The 20,309-nt window shown below is 35.7% G+C and overlaps 3 protein-coding genes and 2 pseudogenes across 3 annotated transcripts; 2 read left to right on the top strand and 3 right to left on the bottom strand.

Annotated features, from left to right (window-relative positions):
- Positions 1-287: 287 nt before the first annotated feature.
- LOC143562229 (rop guanine nucleotide exchange factor 14-like) lies at positions 288-4,134 on the top strand. The gene is made up of 5 exons (XM_077050101.1): positions 288-681; positions 1,295-1,524; positions 1,619-1,870; positions 3,070-3,414; positions 3,483-4,134. Exons 1-5 carry the CDS (start codon positions 333-335, stop codon positions 3,696-3,698), a joined length of 1,392 nt encoding a protein of 463 aa, XP_076906216.1. The 5' UTR covers positions 288-332; the 3' UTR covers positions 3,699-4,134.
- Positions 4,135-4,663: 529 nt separating this feature from the next.
- Positions 4,664-6,972, bottom strand: LOC143562251 (uncharacterized). Its single transcript, XM_077050112.1, has 9 exons — positions 6,428-6,972; positions 6,138-6,341; positions 5,961-6,018; positions 5,806-5,868; positions 5,641-5,716; positions 5,391-5,503; positions 5,225-5,314; positions 5,010-5,141; positions 4,664-4,927 (listed from the first exon to the last, which is right to left on the bottom strand). Exons 1-6 carry the CDS (start codon positions 6,799-6,801, stop codon positions 5,412-5,414), a joined length of 867 nt encoding a protein of 288 aa, XP_076906227.1. The 5' UTR covers positions 6,802-6,972; the 3' UTR covers positions 4,664-4,927; positions 5,010-5,141; positions 5,225-5,314; positions 5,391-5,411.
- LOC143562241 (uncharacterized) lies at positions 4,796-5,388 on the bottom strand. The gene is made up of 4 exons (XM_077050108.1): positions 5,362-5,388; positions 5,225-5,314; positions 5,010-5,141; positions 4,796-4,927 (listed from the first exon to the last, which is right to left on the bottom strand). Exons 1-4 carry the CDS (start codon positions 5,386-5,388, stop codon positions 4,796-4,798), a joined length of 381 nt encoding a protein of 126 aa, XP_076906223.1.
- A 1,393-nt stretch (positions 6,973-8,365) lies between the features above and the next one.
- Positions 8,366-9,033, bottom strand: LOC143562228 (PRA1 family protein E pseudogene; annotated as a pseudogene).
- Positions 9,034-18,026: 8,993 nt separating this feature from the next.
- Positions 18,027-18,813, top strand: LOC143562240 (large ribosomal subunit protein uL14c pseudogene; annotated as a pseudogene).
- The last annotated feature ends 1,496 nt before the right edge of the window (positions 18,814-20,309 follow it).

The following is a 20,309-nucleotide window of genomic DNA, read 5'->3' as shown; positions in this document are numbered from 1 at the left end:
AACAGGTTAATAAGAGACATAAAATAAATAAAAAAGAAACCAAGTATCTTTAAGTAGATATTTAAGATGTGGCAAACAATTTAAAATGCTCAAATTTAGCATACAATTATTAGTTTGACCAACATTAGGCTCAGGTTGCAAGGAGCCGTTTAGAAAACATAATATATAAAATTGGTTCGTTCGCTAATTTTTCATGACAACTGATATTTACCTGATTTTAATCTTAGTTTAATGTTTTAACAGCCCAACATATAGAAAAAAGGAGTACAAGATTGTTTATGGGTGTTTTTGATAAAAATGACTAAAAAGACTACGTTTAACGTTCAGGAATTATGACATATGACGGGCTTGAAAGCTGCATTCAAAATGCTAATAACAACTCTCATGAAGACGAAAGTGTTGCGAGTAAATTAGGAGATGGATGTCCAACTGAGTCACCCTCCAGCTGTTGTTCTAGTAACAATCCTTCTGGTTCCTTTTTTTCTCAGTGGAGTACGACGAAAAGAGATGAACATGAACATGAATGGGACAGTTTAGATGATAGTGCCATAATAAAATTCTCAGATGTTGATGTAATGAAGGAAAAATATGCAAAGCTTTTGTTGGGTGAAGATACTACAGGAGGACGTAATGGAGTTTCCCCTGCTTTGGCCTTGTCCAACGCCATAACAAATCTTGCTGGTATTTTTTCAACAATATTTATAACTGTTTGGATTATCAGAATTTGCACCCTTTTAACCTTATTTTAGACACTTTTGCTTATAATTCACTGAAGTTTATATTATTTTATACACAAAATTGTCATTTGGTTATTAACAGTGATTGTAATTTCATAGGATAACAAAAGATTTAGGCTTTGGATTGTAGTATCTAACTTGAGTTCAGATCCCTTTAATTAGACGAGCCAGGTTGACCTATTTAGCTCGTTTAAGCTACGGGTCAACCCGTTTAAAACTAGATCAAAAAATTTCGAGTTTTTACTGCCAACCTGTTTTACGACCCGTTTAACTCGTTTATTAGTTAGTACAACGGCTCAACCCGTTTATAAACCATTGAACCAATTTACAACTTGGTTACAACCCGTCGACAAGTTCGAATTGTTTAGATAATTGGTTACACGAGTCAAATTTGGGTTTTAAGTGCGTCTGGTTTTGGGTTGATGTGTTTGACTCCCGAACACGATTGCCACCTCTGATCATTATCTATTAGTTCATCAAATCAGAATTTTCCAAATAGCAAAATGTAATTATTATTTTTATTACAATTAAAAGATATTTTGCACATGTGAATGTAGGAAACGTTTTTGGAGAGCTATGGAAACTTGAGCCTCTGCCTGAGGAAAAAAAGAACAAGTGGAGAAGAGAGATGGAGTGGTTACTTTCTCCAACCAACTACATGATTCAGTTAGTTCCAGCTAAGCAACGCGGGTCCGATGGCAGGACAATAGAGGTAATGACACCAAAGGCCCGTGGAGATGTTCATTTGAATCTTCCAGCACTACAGAAGTTAGACTCCATGCTACTTGTAGGTGGTCTCGTCACTCTCATTAAAAACCATTTCAACAAAATGCGGTTATTTGTTCAAAGTTATTTAGTGTGCATAACCAACATTATGACAGGAAATACTGGATTCAATGATCAAGACGGAGTTTTCGTACGATGAAGGTGGCAGCCGAGCAGAAGGAAGAAGCAAACGATGGTGGCTTCCGGTTCCACAAGTGCCAGTCGGTGGTCTTTCAGATGGTCAAAGAAAGAAACTGCTTAATCAGGCCAAATTGATTCTTCAAATATTTAAAGCTGCCAAATCAATTAATGAGGATATCTTGCTTGAAATGCCGATACCAAAAGTCATCAGTGACGCGATACCAAAGGTAAATCCATAACATCATGTTTATTCCTTTCTTTGTTCTTCGAATATGATAGGGTTGAAATGGTCATACAGCCATATAACTCTGCCGGTAGGTTGCGCTTTCACAACAGTTGTATCTGTTGATACTAGGGGCATGCAGGAAATGGAAATAACAGAAATGTAACCAATATAACCGAACACAACCAAAACCAACAGTTTGGTTTAATGTTTTTTATTCAAAAACATAATTTCCAGTTTGGTTTTGCATGTACCGAGAATCGTAAAAAAAACGAAGCAAGCCGGTAAAGAAAAAAAATGAATTTTGTTATTCAATCTATGGACTATATTTTTTTTTTATATTTGAATGTTAGGTAACTTGGGAAAAATTAATAAGTGGTATGGTCCTAAAAATTTAAGGTTCAAATGTGTAAAAATCAATTAATAAAAAAAAAATTAGGCCCAAAGTTTCAGGACCATATTTATTTTTTTGGGACACGCCCTGCTTGCGGTGCGCACATATAATGTATATGTGTGTGAAATTTTACTTTTTTTTTTTTTTTTTTTGGGACACGCCCTGCTTGCGGTGCGCACATATAATGTATATATGTGTGAACCCTTGGGTGGGCAAAAGTAAAATTGCACTAATTTTGACGTTATTTTACTAATCACGTGAAAATAACGTTAAAAGTGGCGGAAGGTTAATCAGGCATCATGTGGTGGCGTTGATAGCCGAAAGACAAGGGCACATGCACCAATCAGCCGGTGTCCCGATGATTGAGTGTTATGTGTCTTATGTCCAAGGCTTGATTCAAAACTACTATCAAGCCGGGGGTCTCACTGGAAGCAGCCTCTCTATCCCTATGGGATAGAGGTAAGGCTGTCTACATCTTACCCTCCTCAGACCCTACCATAGCATTGCTATTGGTGGGATATACTGAGTACGATGATGATGATTTATTTTTTTGGGACATATTCTCAAGCCAAATGTTCAAGCACAAATGGTAAATACCGTAAAAACCGAAGCCAAACTAAACCCATTGTGAAAACCAAAAACCTAAGAAACCGCACGGTTTTCAAAATTCCAAAAACTGAGTTATTGGTTTTTGGTTTGATTTGTCCTAAACCGACCCGTGCACACCCCCTAGCTGAAACATTATAACCTTCCTTATTCTGAGTAATAAATAATAAACATGATTGGTTCATTGTTTTTCACTTCTGCAGTCAGGAAAGGAAAGCCTTGGTGAGGATCTGTACAGGATACTAAACAAAGGCACCTTATCAGCAAGTGACATGCTCAACTCACTGAGTTTGAAATCTGAAAACAGTGCCCTGGATGCCATTAACAGATTAAAAGCAGCAATATATGCATGGAAAGACAAGATTGAGGAACATGACAGTGGTAAGTCACCAGCAAGAACATCATGGTCATGCACTGATTACGTTTCTGAACTTGACAAGACCGAGGTGTTAATAAACCGAGCTAAAACCCTTGCGTGGGAAATTAAAATCCAATATCCAGACCTCCCTCACAAGTTCCTTGATGTCATGAAAATCCAATATGGCAAGGTGAGTTAAATCTTAAAATCTATATTTGTTCTACATTCAGGTAGTTAATAAATATTTGTTTATTTCAGGATGTTGCACATGCAATCATAGAAGCTTATTCTAGGGTTCTTGGAAACTTGGCATTCAGCATATTAACAAGAATCGGGGACATCTCTCAAGAAGACTTTTTAAGCGATCCGGATTCCCCATTGGCAACAAATATCACTCAAGGGGTCTCGGGTGTATCTAGAACGAATATAAAAGCAGGACACACTAAAGAAGCTTCTTATACAGAAGATCGGTGACACCATAGTAGAAGCTGTGGATGTTGTCTTGGCAAAGAGGCTTATTTTTGGTCCCCAATGGACACCCCTTGATCACTATAACATCAAAGTAAAATCAGTTGTAAATGTTATACGCTTTTAACTAGTCCTGCAACACGGGTGGGTTTAGGTCATGGTTTAAAGAGGGTTCTTATTATAGACAAGTTCAACTTGGTTCAGGCGAAAAACAAGTCGCTTCAAAAGATATCAAGTGAAATGATCAAATTATAATTGGAAATTGTTAAAATAATCTATCCCGGCTTCTGAAAATTGCTACAAAATTGTTCAACTTTGTTAGCATGTTAGAAACTTCTGACAGCAACCATTTGTCAAATATTGTAACTTGATAGAACTTGACAACCATTTTGTTTGTTATTTCCAGATGGTTGTCAATAACTCCTTTCAATAATAATACAGTTTGTTATATTGTAGCTTCAACTAGTGAGCATGAGTACACCTATCTCTCAATAACCAAACCCACTCTTATAAAAATTCAAAGGTAACAACTAATCTTGGAGCTGTACATAGGTAAGAGTAATGGTCTAATGAGAGGTGAATTGATGATGCAGACTTGAGAGAAGACCCTAAAACGAACACGTTCTTTTTTTCATTCAGCTCAACTTGACTACCTGAGTATCTTATCTAGCCCAAAGTCTCCCATAACGGTTTAATAAAAGTCTGAGCTGACAGATGTTTAAACCTTTGGGTTAGGTTTGTCCCTAAACTTTTAATGGAATATATCATAGCTGGATTTAGTCAACTATCAGTTAGATAAACTAGAAGTATGGATGTAAATGAACTGAGACGTTATAAACTGAAAATTGGACTGTTATGGGGCCTCCGTTGACACTATTAGCCGAAGCTAGGGAGTTTAGACTTCCCTTAAATCTCAACTAAGCCTGGAAAACACAAATGGCTGGTTCGATCAGCTAATGTGCAAAATCAAATGAAGTATAGTGGCTGGCAATTTAATTTATAACATGTAGACGCACGTGTGTTCCAACTTCCAAGTTAATATTCACACAACTTGGCTGAAGCTACTTAAGTTCAATCTTTCTAAACATTAACACTTACAATCACTAACCGATGCTGCTAAACCAATCTGCAATGGTTCTGGCCACGACTTTGGTCTCGTTTAGTGAAAGATTCTTGAGTCCTTGTGCAATCGCGTCTGCTGGTGTGTACACATCACCCACTTGCAGTTTTGGTTCCTGATCATGCACAAATTATCAGTAGATATTAATAACAGTACCTTAATAGACCATGTAAAAAACAATGCACAAATATGCTGACCTGGATGCATGGTGTGATATGGTTACCACTTAATGAAACCTTTTCAAGTGTTCCGCCAATAGCTTCCACACGAGGCCTCAAAGTCTCCTCAAGAAGATCCGTCTCATCAATGGCATCAGTATTGAACTTCACCTGAAACAACGAATTAACAATTATATAGCACAAAAATATAATGGCTCTTTTTATTTATAGCCCAAGAGAAGCATAAAAGGTACCAGGAGCGTTTTCTTGACATTATACGAGTTCTTGCAACATTCACGGTTCTCAGTTGGTGTTGGCTTGAATTCTGATATTCCTTGAGCAACCTTAAAAGTTGGATAAAACCATAATATTAATTTGAGAAAGTAATAACAGATAACAACAAGCCACCTGCAATCATACCTGATTAAAAACTGAAGGCAATTAATCAACAAATTTGTCCAATGAAACCCTAGCTTCAAGATCATAATTAGGCGTCATTGATTCCGCTGTATCAAGCAGTGCTTTCCATGCATCTTCATTAGAAGAGGACAAACAAGATGAAAACCAAAATATTAATACCAAATTATCAATATCTTTATAATCACATGTGATACCAAAACAGTATCAAGTTTTTTCATTCATGAGAGTGATAAAAAACAGAGTGTGCTACCTGCAGCACCCTTAGCCATGGAAGACACCGGAGAGACTTCCACAGCAGGCATCAACTGACTTACTAGAGGACCTAACTGCAGAAGTGAAAAATATCATAATGAGCTATTTTATTATTATATATATAAACTCTGTTTATAGTTTATACCTGAACCAATCACATTACCTGCTCAAAGTAGGGTACCGCCTCTGTTGCAGGCCTGTTGTTGTATGATATTATGGCATTAGCCTTCCACAATACAAGAAATTTTACATCAACTTCCAAGAAAATTTCATATTTTTTTTGACAAATCTTAAAGAACAGAAATGCATCAAACAAACCTTTGGTAGCTTATCTGAAAAATAGCTCCCGGTGAGTACTTGAAGTAGGGCACCATTGCTGCACATTTTCACATAAATCCAAAATACTGGTGAGAATGTGTGACGTTATATAGAAACCAAAATATAGAGCATAAACACCATTTTATAGATAAAAAGCTCAAAGTGAACTATGCATACCTATGACCAACAGAATAAAGAGGAAGATCAACAAGCTTGGATGCTAACAAGCCATCATCGGGCAATCCCGATGTTAGTATTGAATTTAAGCAAGAATGAAACTTCTCAAAGACTTCTCTAGTAGCTTGTGAGTGATCAAACGTCACGTTATACGGCAGTGAAATAATAAGATACCCCTCATTTGCCAATAGCCCAAGAAGATAGCTGCATATATAGATCACACTTTATAACTTTATATGATCTAAATAAGTAGCCCATAATTTTTAAATTAAAGAATCGAAACAACTCACCTATAGGTAACTTCAGGAACTGCACCTATAAAGGCGCCACCAAGGAACTTAATAATGGCTTTTGGTTTCTTTCCTTTAGGTGGAGGAATAACCAAACAAGAATCAAGCCTCCTATATAACTTATCATCAGTATCCTTCTTAACTCTGTAGGTGTTCCTTCCAACATAATCATTTGTAATCATCATTCTCACTGAGCAAGCAGAACGATTGAATTTACCTATATTTTCACGAGAAGAACCAAACCACCAAGGCGACTTCTGCAGCCACTGGGAACTCAAACTTTTGAGATAAACACAGTCATGTCTGGGACTGAATGAAGATGGAGCTGGTTCCATTGAGCCACAAGTACCGATTGTAGTAGATGCTATAACCATTTTTTACTGTGGTTGAAGACACGTGTTATTGTTGGATCATTGGATAAATACAACAATCAATCTAATCTCATAATAATGTCTAGGGCTGTAAACGAACCAGATGTTCAGTGAACTGTTCATGAACGGTTCGGCAGGAAGTTCAATTATGTTCGGTCATTAATAAATGAAGGAACATGAACAAGGGATTTTTTTTTGATCACCTAAATGAACGGACACGAACAGAGGCCATATTCTTTCAAATTGATCTATATTTGCACTAACTAGCTAGCTAATTTTACTGAACAGGAGACTAAATTGAGAACTAATGTTAAGATTAAAGTGTGAACTAAACATAGGTCTGCAAACATCGGTAATTAAAGGGGAATTGATACCTATAAACAAGTATAATAATAATAATAATAATATGATGCAAATGACGAAGAAAATAAACTTATGGATGGAGCAGGTATATGATTCGATTGGAGATTTGTTAACTAGAATTTACAGAAAATTAAGTAAAAAAAGATATCGAAGAGAGATTTTTATTACCTGATGAAGCAGTTGAGTTGATGGTGAGTATGTATGTGTGGCGCCACACACAGAGGTTGAATACCTCAACGAAACACGGAGGCAGCTTCTACTTGTATATTTGTATGGTAATGGTAATGGTGTGCAAATTTAGACATTTTGCAATTAACGACAAAGCTTAAACAAGTACAATTTCATTGCTAAAATAGTAAAAAAAAAATACATATATATATATATATTTATCATTTAATGTTGTTAAATAAACATAAAAAATAGAGATACTTTTTTTTTTTTTGAGTAACGCTATACTAACGTCTTCTTATTCTGATTTTTTGATCGACAATTCACACACGTAACTCTAGTCTTCAATTACACATTTAATGATAGCGACGATAAATATAATGTTTCATAACAAAATAGCAATATTTTTATAATCACATATGATTACCAAAAAAGTTTTGTTTAAAATCAGTTTCAAATTCACAAAAGTTTTATGTAGAAATCGTTTGTTAGACAACTTGTTAGAACTGGTTTATTTTACATGATTGTGTGTTCTTGTTAATTTGGGTCATTCTTTTATGTTGCCAAATGTATTGATTTAGGCAAATCCTCATCTCGTTAGCTAATCCAATCTAGTTGGGCCACTGTGTATAGGTATGTAAACAAGCAGAGCCGAGCCAAGCCTCCGCTCAACTTATTTGTACTTATCAAAGCTCGAGCTCAGAACCTGAGTTGTTTTATCAAGCTCGTACTTGTCTCGTGCTCCGCTTGTTTATTGTTTACCAATTAATTTATACACGTTATTATTATAAAATTTTGAGAAAACCTATAAATGAGCTAAGTTTGTGGCTCGAGCTCGATTGTGCAGTGTGAAATTAATACCTAAATTACCAAAAGAGGAAAAAGGCTTAAAAATACAAGGCTTGGCGGGCCTAAACGAGCTTCCACACAAGGTTAAAGTATGGGCATAATAATCAAACAAGTTTTATATGAGGTTCGGGCTCAGCTCGACTGGTTATGATAAGGTTATTGTTTATTAATTAGTAATTAGCTTATTTAATAAGTGGATAAACCTTTATGCTTTTGAAACTACATCAAAATCACAACCTTTTGCTTGACTATGTTGATTTCAATTTCATAACTATCCACAAAACATTTTTAATCAAAGCAACAAGAAAAGAAAACCAATCAGGCCTTCTATTCACCTACGGATCACCACCAACAACCGAAAGCAAACCGCCCTCGGCCGCCTCTTGTTCATCCAAAAACAAGTCATCAACACCCCTAAACGCGGCATGAAGCCCCACAACAACCGCCCCAATACTCACCGATACCACCACATTCAACCACACATTACTAAACCCCAACACAACCACCGTTACCAAACTTAAACATATTAACACCACAAGGTCATCAACAACACGGTTGAATATCATGACAGGACTATACACATCACGATTAAAGTAAAGATAAAACCATGCAACGAATAGTACTAAAAATATTATCATGGAAACCGGGTGGTAAATAAGGCTAAGGAATATTATTAGTAACATGACCATAGCGTAGTTGACTCTGAAGTAGTTTAAATTTTGCTTGATTCTTGCTAAGGCATCTTGGAAAGTTGGTGGTATGGATATGGCCGAGTAATCGAAGAAGTGACGCCATGGGCGGCGCGTGGCGGTGGCGATGGTGGTGATTTTGGACATTGTTAAGAGTGAAATGAAACGCTAGATTTTGGGAAAGATGGAAGTCCCACGAGGCAAGTGTGTAGGTACTATTGTTTTGTCTTCTGAGGATGTGTTTATAAATATTGGAAGTAGGGATATAGTACAAACTGCAAAGTATGTCGGCATGAATAACAGAACACCAAAGCCGAATAAGGCAACGGATTGAGTTTGGAAATAAAATACACGTATACTAGTTTATAAATACGAGATAAACAAAATTGCAACAAAATATGTAATCACTAACATTATAAATTCTTACATACATTCCGAATAATTCTTTGTATATAACATTTTCTTTTTCTTTTTTTAACATTACTGTCTTTATATGTAAGGTTTCAATTTGTCTCTACTTTTAACCATAAACAATACTATACAAATGTCTATGTATAAACATAGGATTTCAAATATACCCAATCATGGATAAATTTTGTTCTAATATTCTTGACTCTTGTTTATGGTCATTGTACGTAAAACATACAAGTGAAAACGCTCTCTTCCCCCCCCCCCCCCCCCCCGCTTTTTAAATTAGAAGGAATCCTCTTGTTTACCCTATGCTATGGGCGTCAAAGAGGAGGGCTAAGGGGTGGTAACCCCTTGGAACACCGCCGAGGGACGGTTTCAGTTGGGCGGCAAGGGTTGGTGCGGTGTGGCTAGGCGGGGCGACATAGGTGATTTGTGGTGGGGCATTTTCCAACTTCTTTCTCTCATACATACATATATATAATGTGGCGGTAAAGGAAATTTAAACCACATTGGCGTGTTATGGATATGGGCTACGAAACCTCGTTTTCTACGTGGTGATGGTGTCAAAGGACGACGAAGCCCCTTCACAATAATGCCGCCAAATATGATTTTTGCTTTTATATATGACTAGAGTTTTACTCGGCGCGTTGCGCCAGGCAAGTTGGTAAAACGTGGACGGTGATAAAATTTAAACGTTGTAGATTCGAAGCATTGAGGCGGTAAGTAGACACAAATTCGGTCGGTTTCAGTTGCATATGTTATTGTATCGGAACTAAAACCAAAAATAAAACAAATAGATTATAGAAATTGAGGTGGGCCAATGATGTGGTGTTGGTTGATAAAACTCGAGGGTTGGTAAAACCTAACCGTTGTCGAGTCAGGATGTTGAGACGATAAGGCTGCGCAAATTCGGTCGGTTTTCGTCATGTTCAGTATGGTACCGAAACTAAAACAACAAACAAAATGAACATCCGGTCGGTTTTCGTAAAGTCCGTTTCGGTACCGGAATGAAAACATAACACAATGAATTTACATGAATTTGGTTGCTTTTGCCTTATATGTGCCTCAAATATCTATGTCTAGAGGGGAGTTCGAACCCTAGCAGAAACTCCCAACACAACTTGAACTTAAAGAAACCTACACAAGCCATGCCACCAAAGAGTTAGCTGATGGTTTCCATCCACAATTATAACTTACATACAAAAAGATTAAGAAAAATGTTTGTGGCACCAAACTTCTCAATTATACTAATTAGATAATAGATAATTACCAAAAGAAATCACTTGTCGATTGTTATTTATGAATTATTTTGTTTGGTAAATGTGCTTATCAGGTTACTTGAGTATTTTAACTCCATGGTGATGTCCTGACGTAGATTTAGTTTATAAGTAAATGTGTGGGATCCGGTACAAAATTAAATTAACATATTAAATATACAAAAAACTAGAGTAATTATAGTTTTAAACTAGAGTACTTATGATATAAAAGTAAAATAATACAATAAATTCAATAATAATTACTCTAGTTCAAAAGTTATAATAAAATAATAATTACTCTATAGTTAACATAATTATTCTAAGTATTTGTACACTCTTTTGTGCAAATTTGTTGATTATGTGAGTTACTTCAAATAATTTTTAAATCCAAATTGAAGTAGTTGAATAGTTGATATCATAACTATGGATAGGCATGTTCAAAACGGTTTGGGACTAGGAACCGGAACCGGTTCCTAACCGGTTTCTATATTCAAAACCCCCTTTTAAACCAGTTCCAGGCTCGAACCGGTTAGGGAACCGAACCGGTTCTCCCACCCTCGGACCCCTAACCTATCTAACCGGTTCTTACTGGTTCCTAACCCGGTTCCTGTACCGTAACCGGTTCCAACCGGTTACAGTGTAAAAAAAATTTTTTTTTTTCGTTTTTCGTTTGCGATTTGGATTCTAAACTACGATTCGTATTTGTATAACATGAAAAATAAAAAAAACAATTAACATAAAAATAAACAATTAACTGATGAAGAAAAGACAACTACTGAAGATGTTTGCCACTGAAGACAACTACTGAAGGTTGCCACTGAAGACAACTACTGAAGGTTGCCACTGATGACAAGTTGACATCTACTGAAGGTTGCCACTGATGATAACTACTGAAGGTTGCCACTGATGACAACTACTGAAGGTTGCCACTGATCACAACTACTGAAGACTGCCACTGATGAGGAATACTCATCAATGGGAAAGCTGCCACTGATGAGGAATACTCATCAGTGGGAACAGTCATCAGTTGAATCAGTGGGAAAGCTGCCACTGATGACAACTACTGAAGGTTGCCACTGATGAGGAATACTCATCAGTGGGAACATTCATCAGTTGTGACTTCTTCCTCGGAATTACTTGTAGAAATGCCTTCTTGTTCGTCGTGCACTCGAACATCAAGTGGTGTTTCATCTTCGAGAGTGGTTACGTGTTGAATACGATCGATTGAGTCCAAGTGATCCTTTAAGCAAATGCACATCTCCACCGACTCCGAATTTAGTCTTGTTCTTCTCACCGATATTACCCTGCCACTAAGAGAAAAAGCGGATTCCGAAGCTACCGTAGAAGCTTGGACGGTTAGTAAATCACGGGCCATGGTGGCAAGAATCGGAAACTCGGTTTCCTTTACCTTCCACCAAGCCAAAACATCAAAAGTGCCATATTCCTCTTCGGATAAACCGGTAGAGTAATCATTTGCACTATACCTTCCTAGTTCGCTTGAAGGGGTGTTACCCCTTTGTTTTTTAGCCGTTACGTTGCGAACGGTGTTCATAAGGCTAATCATGGGATCTCGTACTCTAGTAGCACTTGAACTTGATGAAGACCCCCCCGACATATGCATGTGTATGTTTGACCCATATTTATTTAAATAAAAGTCATACATAAATTTAAAATTCAAGTTAAAATCATTTTTTGCCTCTGTTGAAAAATTTGGGTCAATTTCATGCATATCTAAGGCTGAAAAAATTTCGTCTATCACACATTCAACCCCCGTAACATTTAACATTGGGTTTAAAGCGGCGGCGCAAGTAAAAACCGGTGGCAATTCAAGAAAGTATTTTTTTAATTTAAACTTCATTGGTAATATGATGTTTGAAAACATTGGACTTTTATTTTCAAATTCTTTAAGATTGTTAACGATTAAAAATAACTCCGAAAGAACCAAGGGACTTGTCGGATAATACGCTCCCGATAGTTTCGTTGTTGATGTTTTAAAAACTTCAAGAAAAGTCGATAAGTCATAATTTCCCATTTCTCATTTGAAAAGGGGATTGCCAAATCATTCTCGGCAAGACTAGAAAGAAACATTTGTAAAGTTTCTCTTTGTTTCAAAGCACTTTGAAACATTATGCAAGTGGAATTCCATCGATGAGGTACATCCCAATTAGCTCCCAAAGCTTTTCTTCCCGTATCTTTACAAAATTTTCTATATTCCATTTGTCTTTTTTTACTTTTCTTAAAAACTTCATGTATCATTAGTCTAAAATCGTTTATAACCGATGTAACCTCATCCGAAGCAAGTCCGTCTTGCACGATTAAATTAATGATATGTGCAACACACCTTGAGTGAAAAAATACACCATTGCAAATCGGCGTATATTTTAATTTTAATTTATCAACCGCCGATGTATTATTCGAGCGTTATCAAATGCCATTGAAAATATTTTATTTTATAGTTTATAAGTTTTTATAACATAATATAAAATTTCAAACAACTTATCTCCCGTATGTGGATACTCAAAGAGTTCGAAAGCAATGGTGCGTTTCATCATTTCCCACGATGACGGGTCTACCCAATGAGCGGTGACACAAAGATAAGATTCGGGTAGACCATGTGGAGCCGACCAAACATCACTAGTTAAGTTTATTCCCGTATTTATATTTTCGAAATATGCAATTAGTACCTCTTTGGCCTTCTTCCACAATTTTAAACAATAACGTTTAAGAGTATGACGACTTACGTGAGTGTATTGTGGTTGAAGCGTATCTCGAATCATGGCGTTTAAGCGAGGGTTGTCGAAGTGGCTAAACGGCAAAGCTTCTTGAATCACAAACTTCGCCATACGATCTTGAACTCGATCAATTTGGTATGTAAATATTCCGCCTTCACTATCCATTTGCGTTTGTTGCGAATCGACGTTCTTTTTCAACGCCTTGCAATACGGTTTTTCGATGTGTTTCTTCAAATTTGAATTCGAAAGTGGGTTTAAATAAATCCCACAAAACTTGCACCGAGCCTTCAATGAATGGTTACTCAATTCAACCAAATCCCAATTGCACCAAATCTCTTGATTACGATTATGAGGTACAATACGAACGAAACTTGGTTCGGCGTTGGAACCTTGACCAACCGATGATTGTGAGGCAGCCATAACAACAAATATGAATATAGAAGAAGAGAAAACAAGAGATTAGAGAACTCAAAACGTTGTAATAGCGTTTTTTTGTATTTTTTTGCGTTCGTGTTTGCGTTTTGAGTGTTGTGATGAACCCATGACACCAAATACCTATTTATACTAGTAGTGGGGTGCTTGGGGGAGCCAAAAAACGGCTATTTTTGACCCCAACGGTTAAAAAACGGCCAAAAAAACGATTTCCAACGGCTATATTCGATCCAACGGCTAGAACCGGTTAGGAATCGGTTCCGGATGGTTCGGTTCCAGAACCGGTTCCGGTTCGGTTCCGGTTCCTACCCGCCCCCACTCAGAAATGCAAGAACCGGTCACGGATCATCGGGTTGAATCAGATAGGGTCCGGTTCCTACAAAAAACGGGTAGGAACCGGTTCAGGTCCGGTTCGGGTCCACCGGTTCGGTTCCAGGAACCTGTTTCGTTGAACATCTCTAACTATGGATATTAACTTTTTTTGTCTTTTGCCGTTGCCTCATTAGGACACCGGTGTTCACACCTCTCCCGTACGTGTATGATACGCGTCATGACTCACTCAACAAAGTCTAACTCTACTTAGTTAGTATACATAAGTAGTGAAAGTCATTTTCACATAATATTTTCTCTCCTAAATCCTAACATCTATATTAAGAATAGTTTAGAGTAGATCATATTTCTTTAACAAATAAACTTATATCTAAGAATTTTTTTAGTGGGTTTACTGTACGGGTTAGCTCGATAATTCAGATCGATTCGACAGTTCGGGTTGGTTCGGTTAAGAGTTACCACATAACAAAAAATACACAATAACAAAAAACAAACATTCTTATTATAAATTAAAAAAACACAAAATATCTCTTAGTATTCATAACTACTTGGCTTTGCGGCACGTTTCATCGTATACTTTTACAAGTTAAAATGATGATCTGGTACTGATTATTAAATAAAAAATGTAAAGGGTCATAATTTACTTTAGCATGGTATATATTGCCTATGATGAAAATATATTGACTTCAACTATAATATGGAATTCAATGATTTAAGTTGCATTAATATATAAAGGGCTGCATCTAATTAAGTAACAAGAACCAAAAAAACAAAAATGCCTGCTGTAGGAGGAAATCGAACTCAAGTAGTCACGCTAGGAATGCAAGGGGTTTACCACTACACCATAGTAACACTTTATTTAAAGATTCACTCACAATTAACATATGGGTTCACTTACATATTTTATATAGGCATACTATATAAAATCCGAAACTAAGTGGGTTCCCGTGAACCCGCAATCGAATACGTAGATCCGCCCCTGTGACGCAAAAAACGAAAAAGATAAATAAATTTGTGTGCTCACTTGACCTATGTAAACGGGCTACTGGCTACGTATATGACCCTACTCGAGGCATGGTGTAACGCTAACAAACACCCTTAAAGCATTCTTAACATGTCCCTCATCCCCATCTTTATTATTAATGATCAAAATACCTTTATGTGTAATGCATATGATGGCCCTTCCCGTTAAATGTTGATGAAAGCTAATGTTAGACAAAAAAAATGTGACAAGACGAGAGGTACAAATCTCAAGCACCCAACTTTTTAAAATTAAACCTTAAAATGTTATTTTGTCAAACCAACTTAACTATTTATGAGATATAAAATTCAAAATTACACTAAAATTCATTACGTTTTCTATTTAATTCTCAATTAAAAAAAATTATATCTTGACTATTACGTTTTCACCCTCCTCCACTCCACACATAAAAACTTTCAAAAAGTATTAAAAATTTATAGAGGATGAACACAAACTTTTCAAATATATAAGAAAAATCAGTGTATTCTCTCTTCTACTCTCATAACATCTTAAACCACTCCCTACATTATAAAAACCCCACTCATAATTTTTAATAGATAGATAAAATGTGAATGCTCGAGTATATTACATAAATGGTTGTTTAAGATAAAACTTTACACCTTTTTCCAATTTGTAAAAAAATATTTATTTAATCTCAAGTTCTCTCTTCGGAGTCTTGGGCGCCATATGAACATTCGGAGTCTTATTTTTATTGTTTGCATCGTACATTTGGATCTTGAATTTTGTAATTTTCACTAATAACCATTTCAGTGCTTAGAATATGTAATTTTGTTGTAAACTTTTGGAGGTAACGACAAAAAGGAAAGCTTGTATTTTTCACTATAAAGTATACACTAGTAATGGGGGAACATGGGACAAAAAATAAATCCAATTGGTTTCAGACTTGGTACAATCCAAGGTCATCATTCCCTTTGGTTCGCACAACCAAAAAATTATTCTGAGGGTCTGCAAGAAGATCAAAAAATAAGAAATTATATCAAGAATTATGTACAAAAAAATACGAAAACATCTTCTGGCGTCGAGGGAATTGCACGTATAGAGATTCAAAAAAGAATCGACCTAATCCAAATCATAATCTATATGGGATTTCCAAAAATATTAATTGAAAGTCGACCCCGAGGAATCGAAGAATTACAGATGAATTTACAAAAAGAATTTCATTCTGTAAATCGAAAACTTAACATTGCTATCACACGAATTGAAAAGCATTATGGAAACCCTAATATTCTTGCAGAATTTATAGCCGGACAATTAAAAAATAGAGTTTCTTTTCGCAAAGCGATGAAAAGGCTATAGAATTAACTGAACAAGCAGATACAAAAGGAATTCAAGTGCAAATTGCAGGACGTATCGACGGAAAAGAAATTGCGCGTGTTGAATGGATCAGAGAGGGTAGGGTTCCACTACAACCCATTCGAGCTAAAATTGATTATTGTTCATATACAGTTCGAACAATCTATGGGGTATTAGGCATAAAAATTTGGATATTTATAGAAGGTGGATAATAAACCTTTATTTCCCTTTGCATTCTATCCAGCGATGGAACAAAAAATGATAAATTCGTTTATTCTTTTTTTTATGTTCAATAAAAAAAACGAACAATTATAATTCTATAGAGTTTAATAAAAATTCAATGAATCTTTTGATAAAATTGCTATGCTTAGTGTGTGACTCGTTGGTTTTTTGAGGGTTAGTATAAAAAACCAGCCTCATAGTATAAACAAATAACTATAGAAGTAATAACCAACTCATCAGTTCGTATTATCTGGATCCAAAGAACCAGTCAAGATATGATATATTGGTCATATTGTTGTAGCAACTGAAATCTTTTTTATTAAAAAAATTTCTAAGTTGTCAATCGAAATCAAAAAGAAAGGGTATGGATAAATGGAAGGATGAGAGAAAGAAAGAAAAAGAATAAAGAATATTGATGATATAGATATAGAATTCCAATATGTAAGGTCTATGAGTCATCTCAGAAAAAATCTGCGTAATAAAGCATCAATACGGATTCATCATTAAATGGATCTGCTCATCGAACAAAAAATAAAGAGCTTCGAGCCAATAAAGACTAAGAATATTGACTCAAAAACTAATAGCTCCGTTGTAGAATTCAGACCTAACCATTAATTAAGAAGCGATGGGAACGATGGAACCTGTGAATTCAAAAGATTTTAGTGAAAAAGAATTCGAATGATTCATTGATCGGGATGGCGGAACCGGCCAGAGACCAATTCATCTATTCGGAAAAATTATGAACTAATGAGAGAACTGAAATAGAAATTGAAAGAGTAAATATTCGCCCGCGAAAACTTTATTTTCTTAGATTGCTAAAATTGGGTCAATCCAATACGATAAAGAGTAAAACAAAAGAAAGATTTGTTTTAACATTATAAAACATTCTTTTAACATTATAAAACATTCTAAAATAGATAAATAAAAAATAGATAAATATAAGAAAAAATAGTTATTTAATATATTTATATTTAGTTATCGATAAAAACAAGATATACAAATTAATAATATATTTAATCTAGATTAAATGAAATCCATGATTCAGTATATTAATTATTAAAGTTAATTCAAATTATTTTCTATCTGAATTGAATTCAAAATCTAGAATTTGAATTGATTTATTCGCGAGGAGCTGGATGAGAAGAAACTCTCACGTCCGGTTCTGTAGTAGAGATGGAATTCAAAAAAAACCATCAACTATAACCCCAAAAGAACCAGATTCCGTAAACAACATAGAGGAAGAATGAAGGGAATGTCTTATCGAGGTAATACTATTTGTTTTGGTAAATACGCTCTTCAGGCACTTGAACCCGCTTGGATCACATCTAGACAAATAGAAGCGGGTCGACGAGCAATGACATGAAATGCACGTCGCGGTGGAAAAATATGGGTCCGTATATTTCCAGATAAACCAGTTACAGTAAGGCCCGCTAAAACATTTATGGGTTCAGGTAAAGGCTCTCCCGAATATTGGGTAGCTGTTGTTAAACCAGGTCGAATCCTTTATGAAATGGGTGGAGTAACAGAAAATATAGCCAGAAGGGCTATTTCAATAGCAGCGTCTAAAATGCCTATACGAGCTCAATTCATTATTTCGGGATAAGAAAGAAATAGGCCTTAAAAATAGCGGGTGCAGGTTTCTTTTTTTGAACAAATAATATTTCTTTTTTTCTTCGAACTTTGTATTGTAAAAAACAGATCAAAAAAAAAATAAATAAAATAAAATGATATGATTCAACCTCAGACCCATTTGAATGTAGCAGATAACAGCGGGGCTCGAGAATTGATGTGTATTCGAATCATAGGAGCTAGCAATCGTCGATATGCTCATATTGGTGACGTTATTGTTGCTGTGATCAAAGACGCAGTTCCAAACATGCCTCTAGAAAGATCAGAAGTGGTCAGAGCTGTAATTGTACGTACTTGTAAAGAACTTAAACGTGACAACGGTATGATAATACGATATGATGACAATGCTGCAGTTGTGATTGATCAAGAAGGAAATCCAAAAGAAACTCGAGTTTTTGGTGCGATTGCCCGAGAATTGAGACAGTTCAATTTTACTAAAATAGTTTCATTAGCTCCCGAGGTATTATAAAACGAGACCACGATATGGTTATAGGTTACAGTAGGGTATTTAAAATAAATAGATTAAGATTCATTTAGTAGATTTTGTCTCACGTATATACCTTTCAAAATGAATATTCATAATTTCTAAAAAAAAATACGTAAAATAAAAAAAAATACGTAAAAAAGCATGTTGATTATATCCAAATTTGGAGGCACCAATCATTTTAATTAATCATGGGTAGTGATACTATTGCTGACATAATAACCTCTATACGAAATGCCGATATGTATAGAAAAAGCCTGGTTCGAGTAGCATCTACTAATATCAGCCAAAGTATTGTGAAAATACTTTTACGAGAGGGTTTTATCGAAAACGTGAGAAAACATCGAGAAAACAACAAATATTTTTTGGTTTTAACCCTACGACATAGAAGGAATAGGAAAAGTACTTATCGAAATCTTTTAAATTTAAAACGGATAAGTCGGCCGGGTCTCCGAATCTATTCTAACTATCAAAGAATTCCTAGAATTTTAGGCGGGATGGGAGTTGTAATTCTTTCTACCTCTCGGGGTATAATGACAGACCGAGAGGCTCGACTAGAAAGAATAGGCGGAGAAATTTTGTGTTATATATGGTAATCTTTCTAATATCCGAATTGAATAGGAAACTTCTTTTTTGTGAAAAAGAAAAGATAAGGGGTGGGTTGTCTAATAGGGTTCTTCCTCCACTAGTTGATACTTCAAGGAGGTTTTACCTGGAATGAAAGAACAAAAATGGATTCATGAAGGTTTAATTACTGAATCGCTTCGCAACGGCATGTTCCGGGTTCGTTTAGATAATGAAGATATGATTCTAGGTTATGTTTCAGGAAAGATCCAACGTAGTTTTATAAGAATATTGCCAGGAGATAGAGTCAAAATTGAAGTAAGTCGTTATGATTCAACCAGAGGTCGTATAATTTATCGACTCCGCAACAAAGATTCGAAAGATTAGGTGTTTTCACTATTTCTTTCGTGGAAATACGATTTGAAATCGAAAATTTCAAGAAACTTATTTTCTTCCAAGAAATGGATTCAAAATTAAAGTAAGGAGTGGCAAATATGAAAATAAGAGCTTCTGTTCGTAAAATTTGTGAAAAATGTCGACTAATCCGTCGTCGGGGACGAATTATAGTAATTTGTTCCAACCCAAGACATAAACAAAGACAAGGATAATAAGACTCGTTAAAAACCCAATATACAAATAAGAAGGGGGATCTTTTTTTACATGAAATGGATATATCCATATATCTCTGACTCAAATTTATGAGATGATAAAATATGGCAAAAGCTATACAGAAAAAGAGTTCACGTGGACGTACTAGTTCACGTAAGAGTATACGTAAAATACCAAAGGGGGTTATTCATATTCAAGCAAGTTTCAATAATACCATTGTGACTGTTACAGATGTACGAGGGCGAGTGGTTTCTTGGTCCTCTGCTGGTACTTGTGGCTTCAAAGGTACAAGAAGAGGGACGCCGTTTGCTGCTCAAACCGCAGCGGCAAATGCTATTCGTGCAGTAGTAGATCAAGGTATGCAACGAGCAGAAGTCATGATTAAAGGTCCCGGTCTCGGAAGAGACGCAGCATTACGAGCTATTCGCAGAAGTGGTA

Source organism: Bidens hawaiensis, unplaced genomic scaffold (genome assembly GCF_021521415.1).
Source record: "Bidens hawaiensis isolate Kalapana, Puna unplaced genomic scaffold, B.hawaiensis_p1.1 tig00020921_1, whole genome shotgun sequence".
In the NCBI taxonomy this organism is placed as follows: domain Eukaryota; kingdom Viridiplantae; phylum Streptophyta; class Magnoliopsida; order Asterales; family Asteraceae; genus Bidens; species Bidens hawaiensis.
The sequence above is the reverse complement of the archived record's forward strand: the minus strand, read 5'-3'. Positions and strand labels throughout refer to the sequence as shown.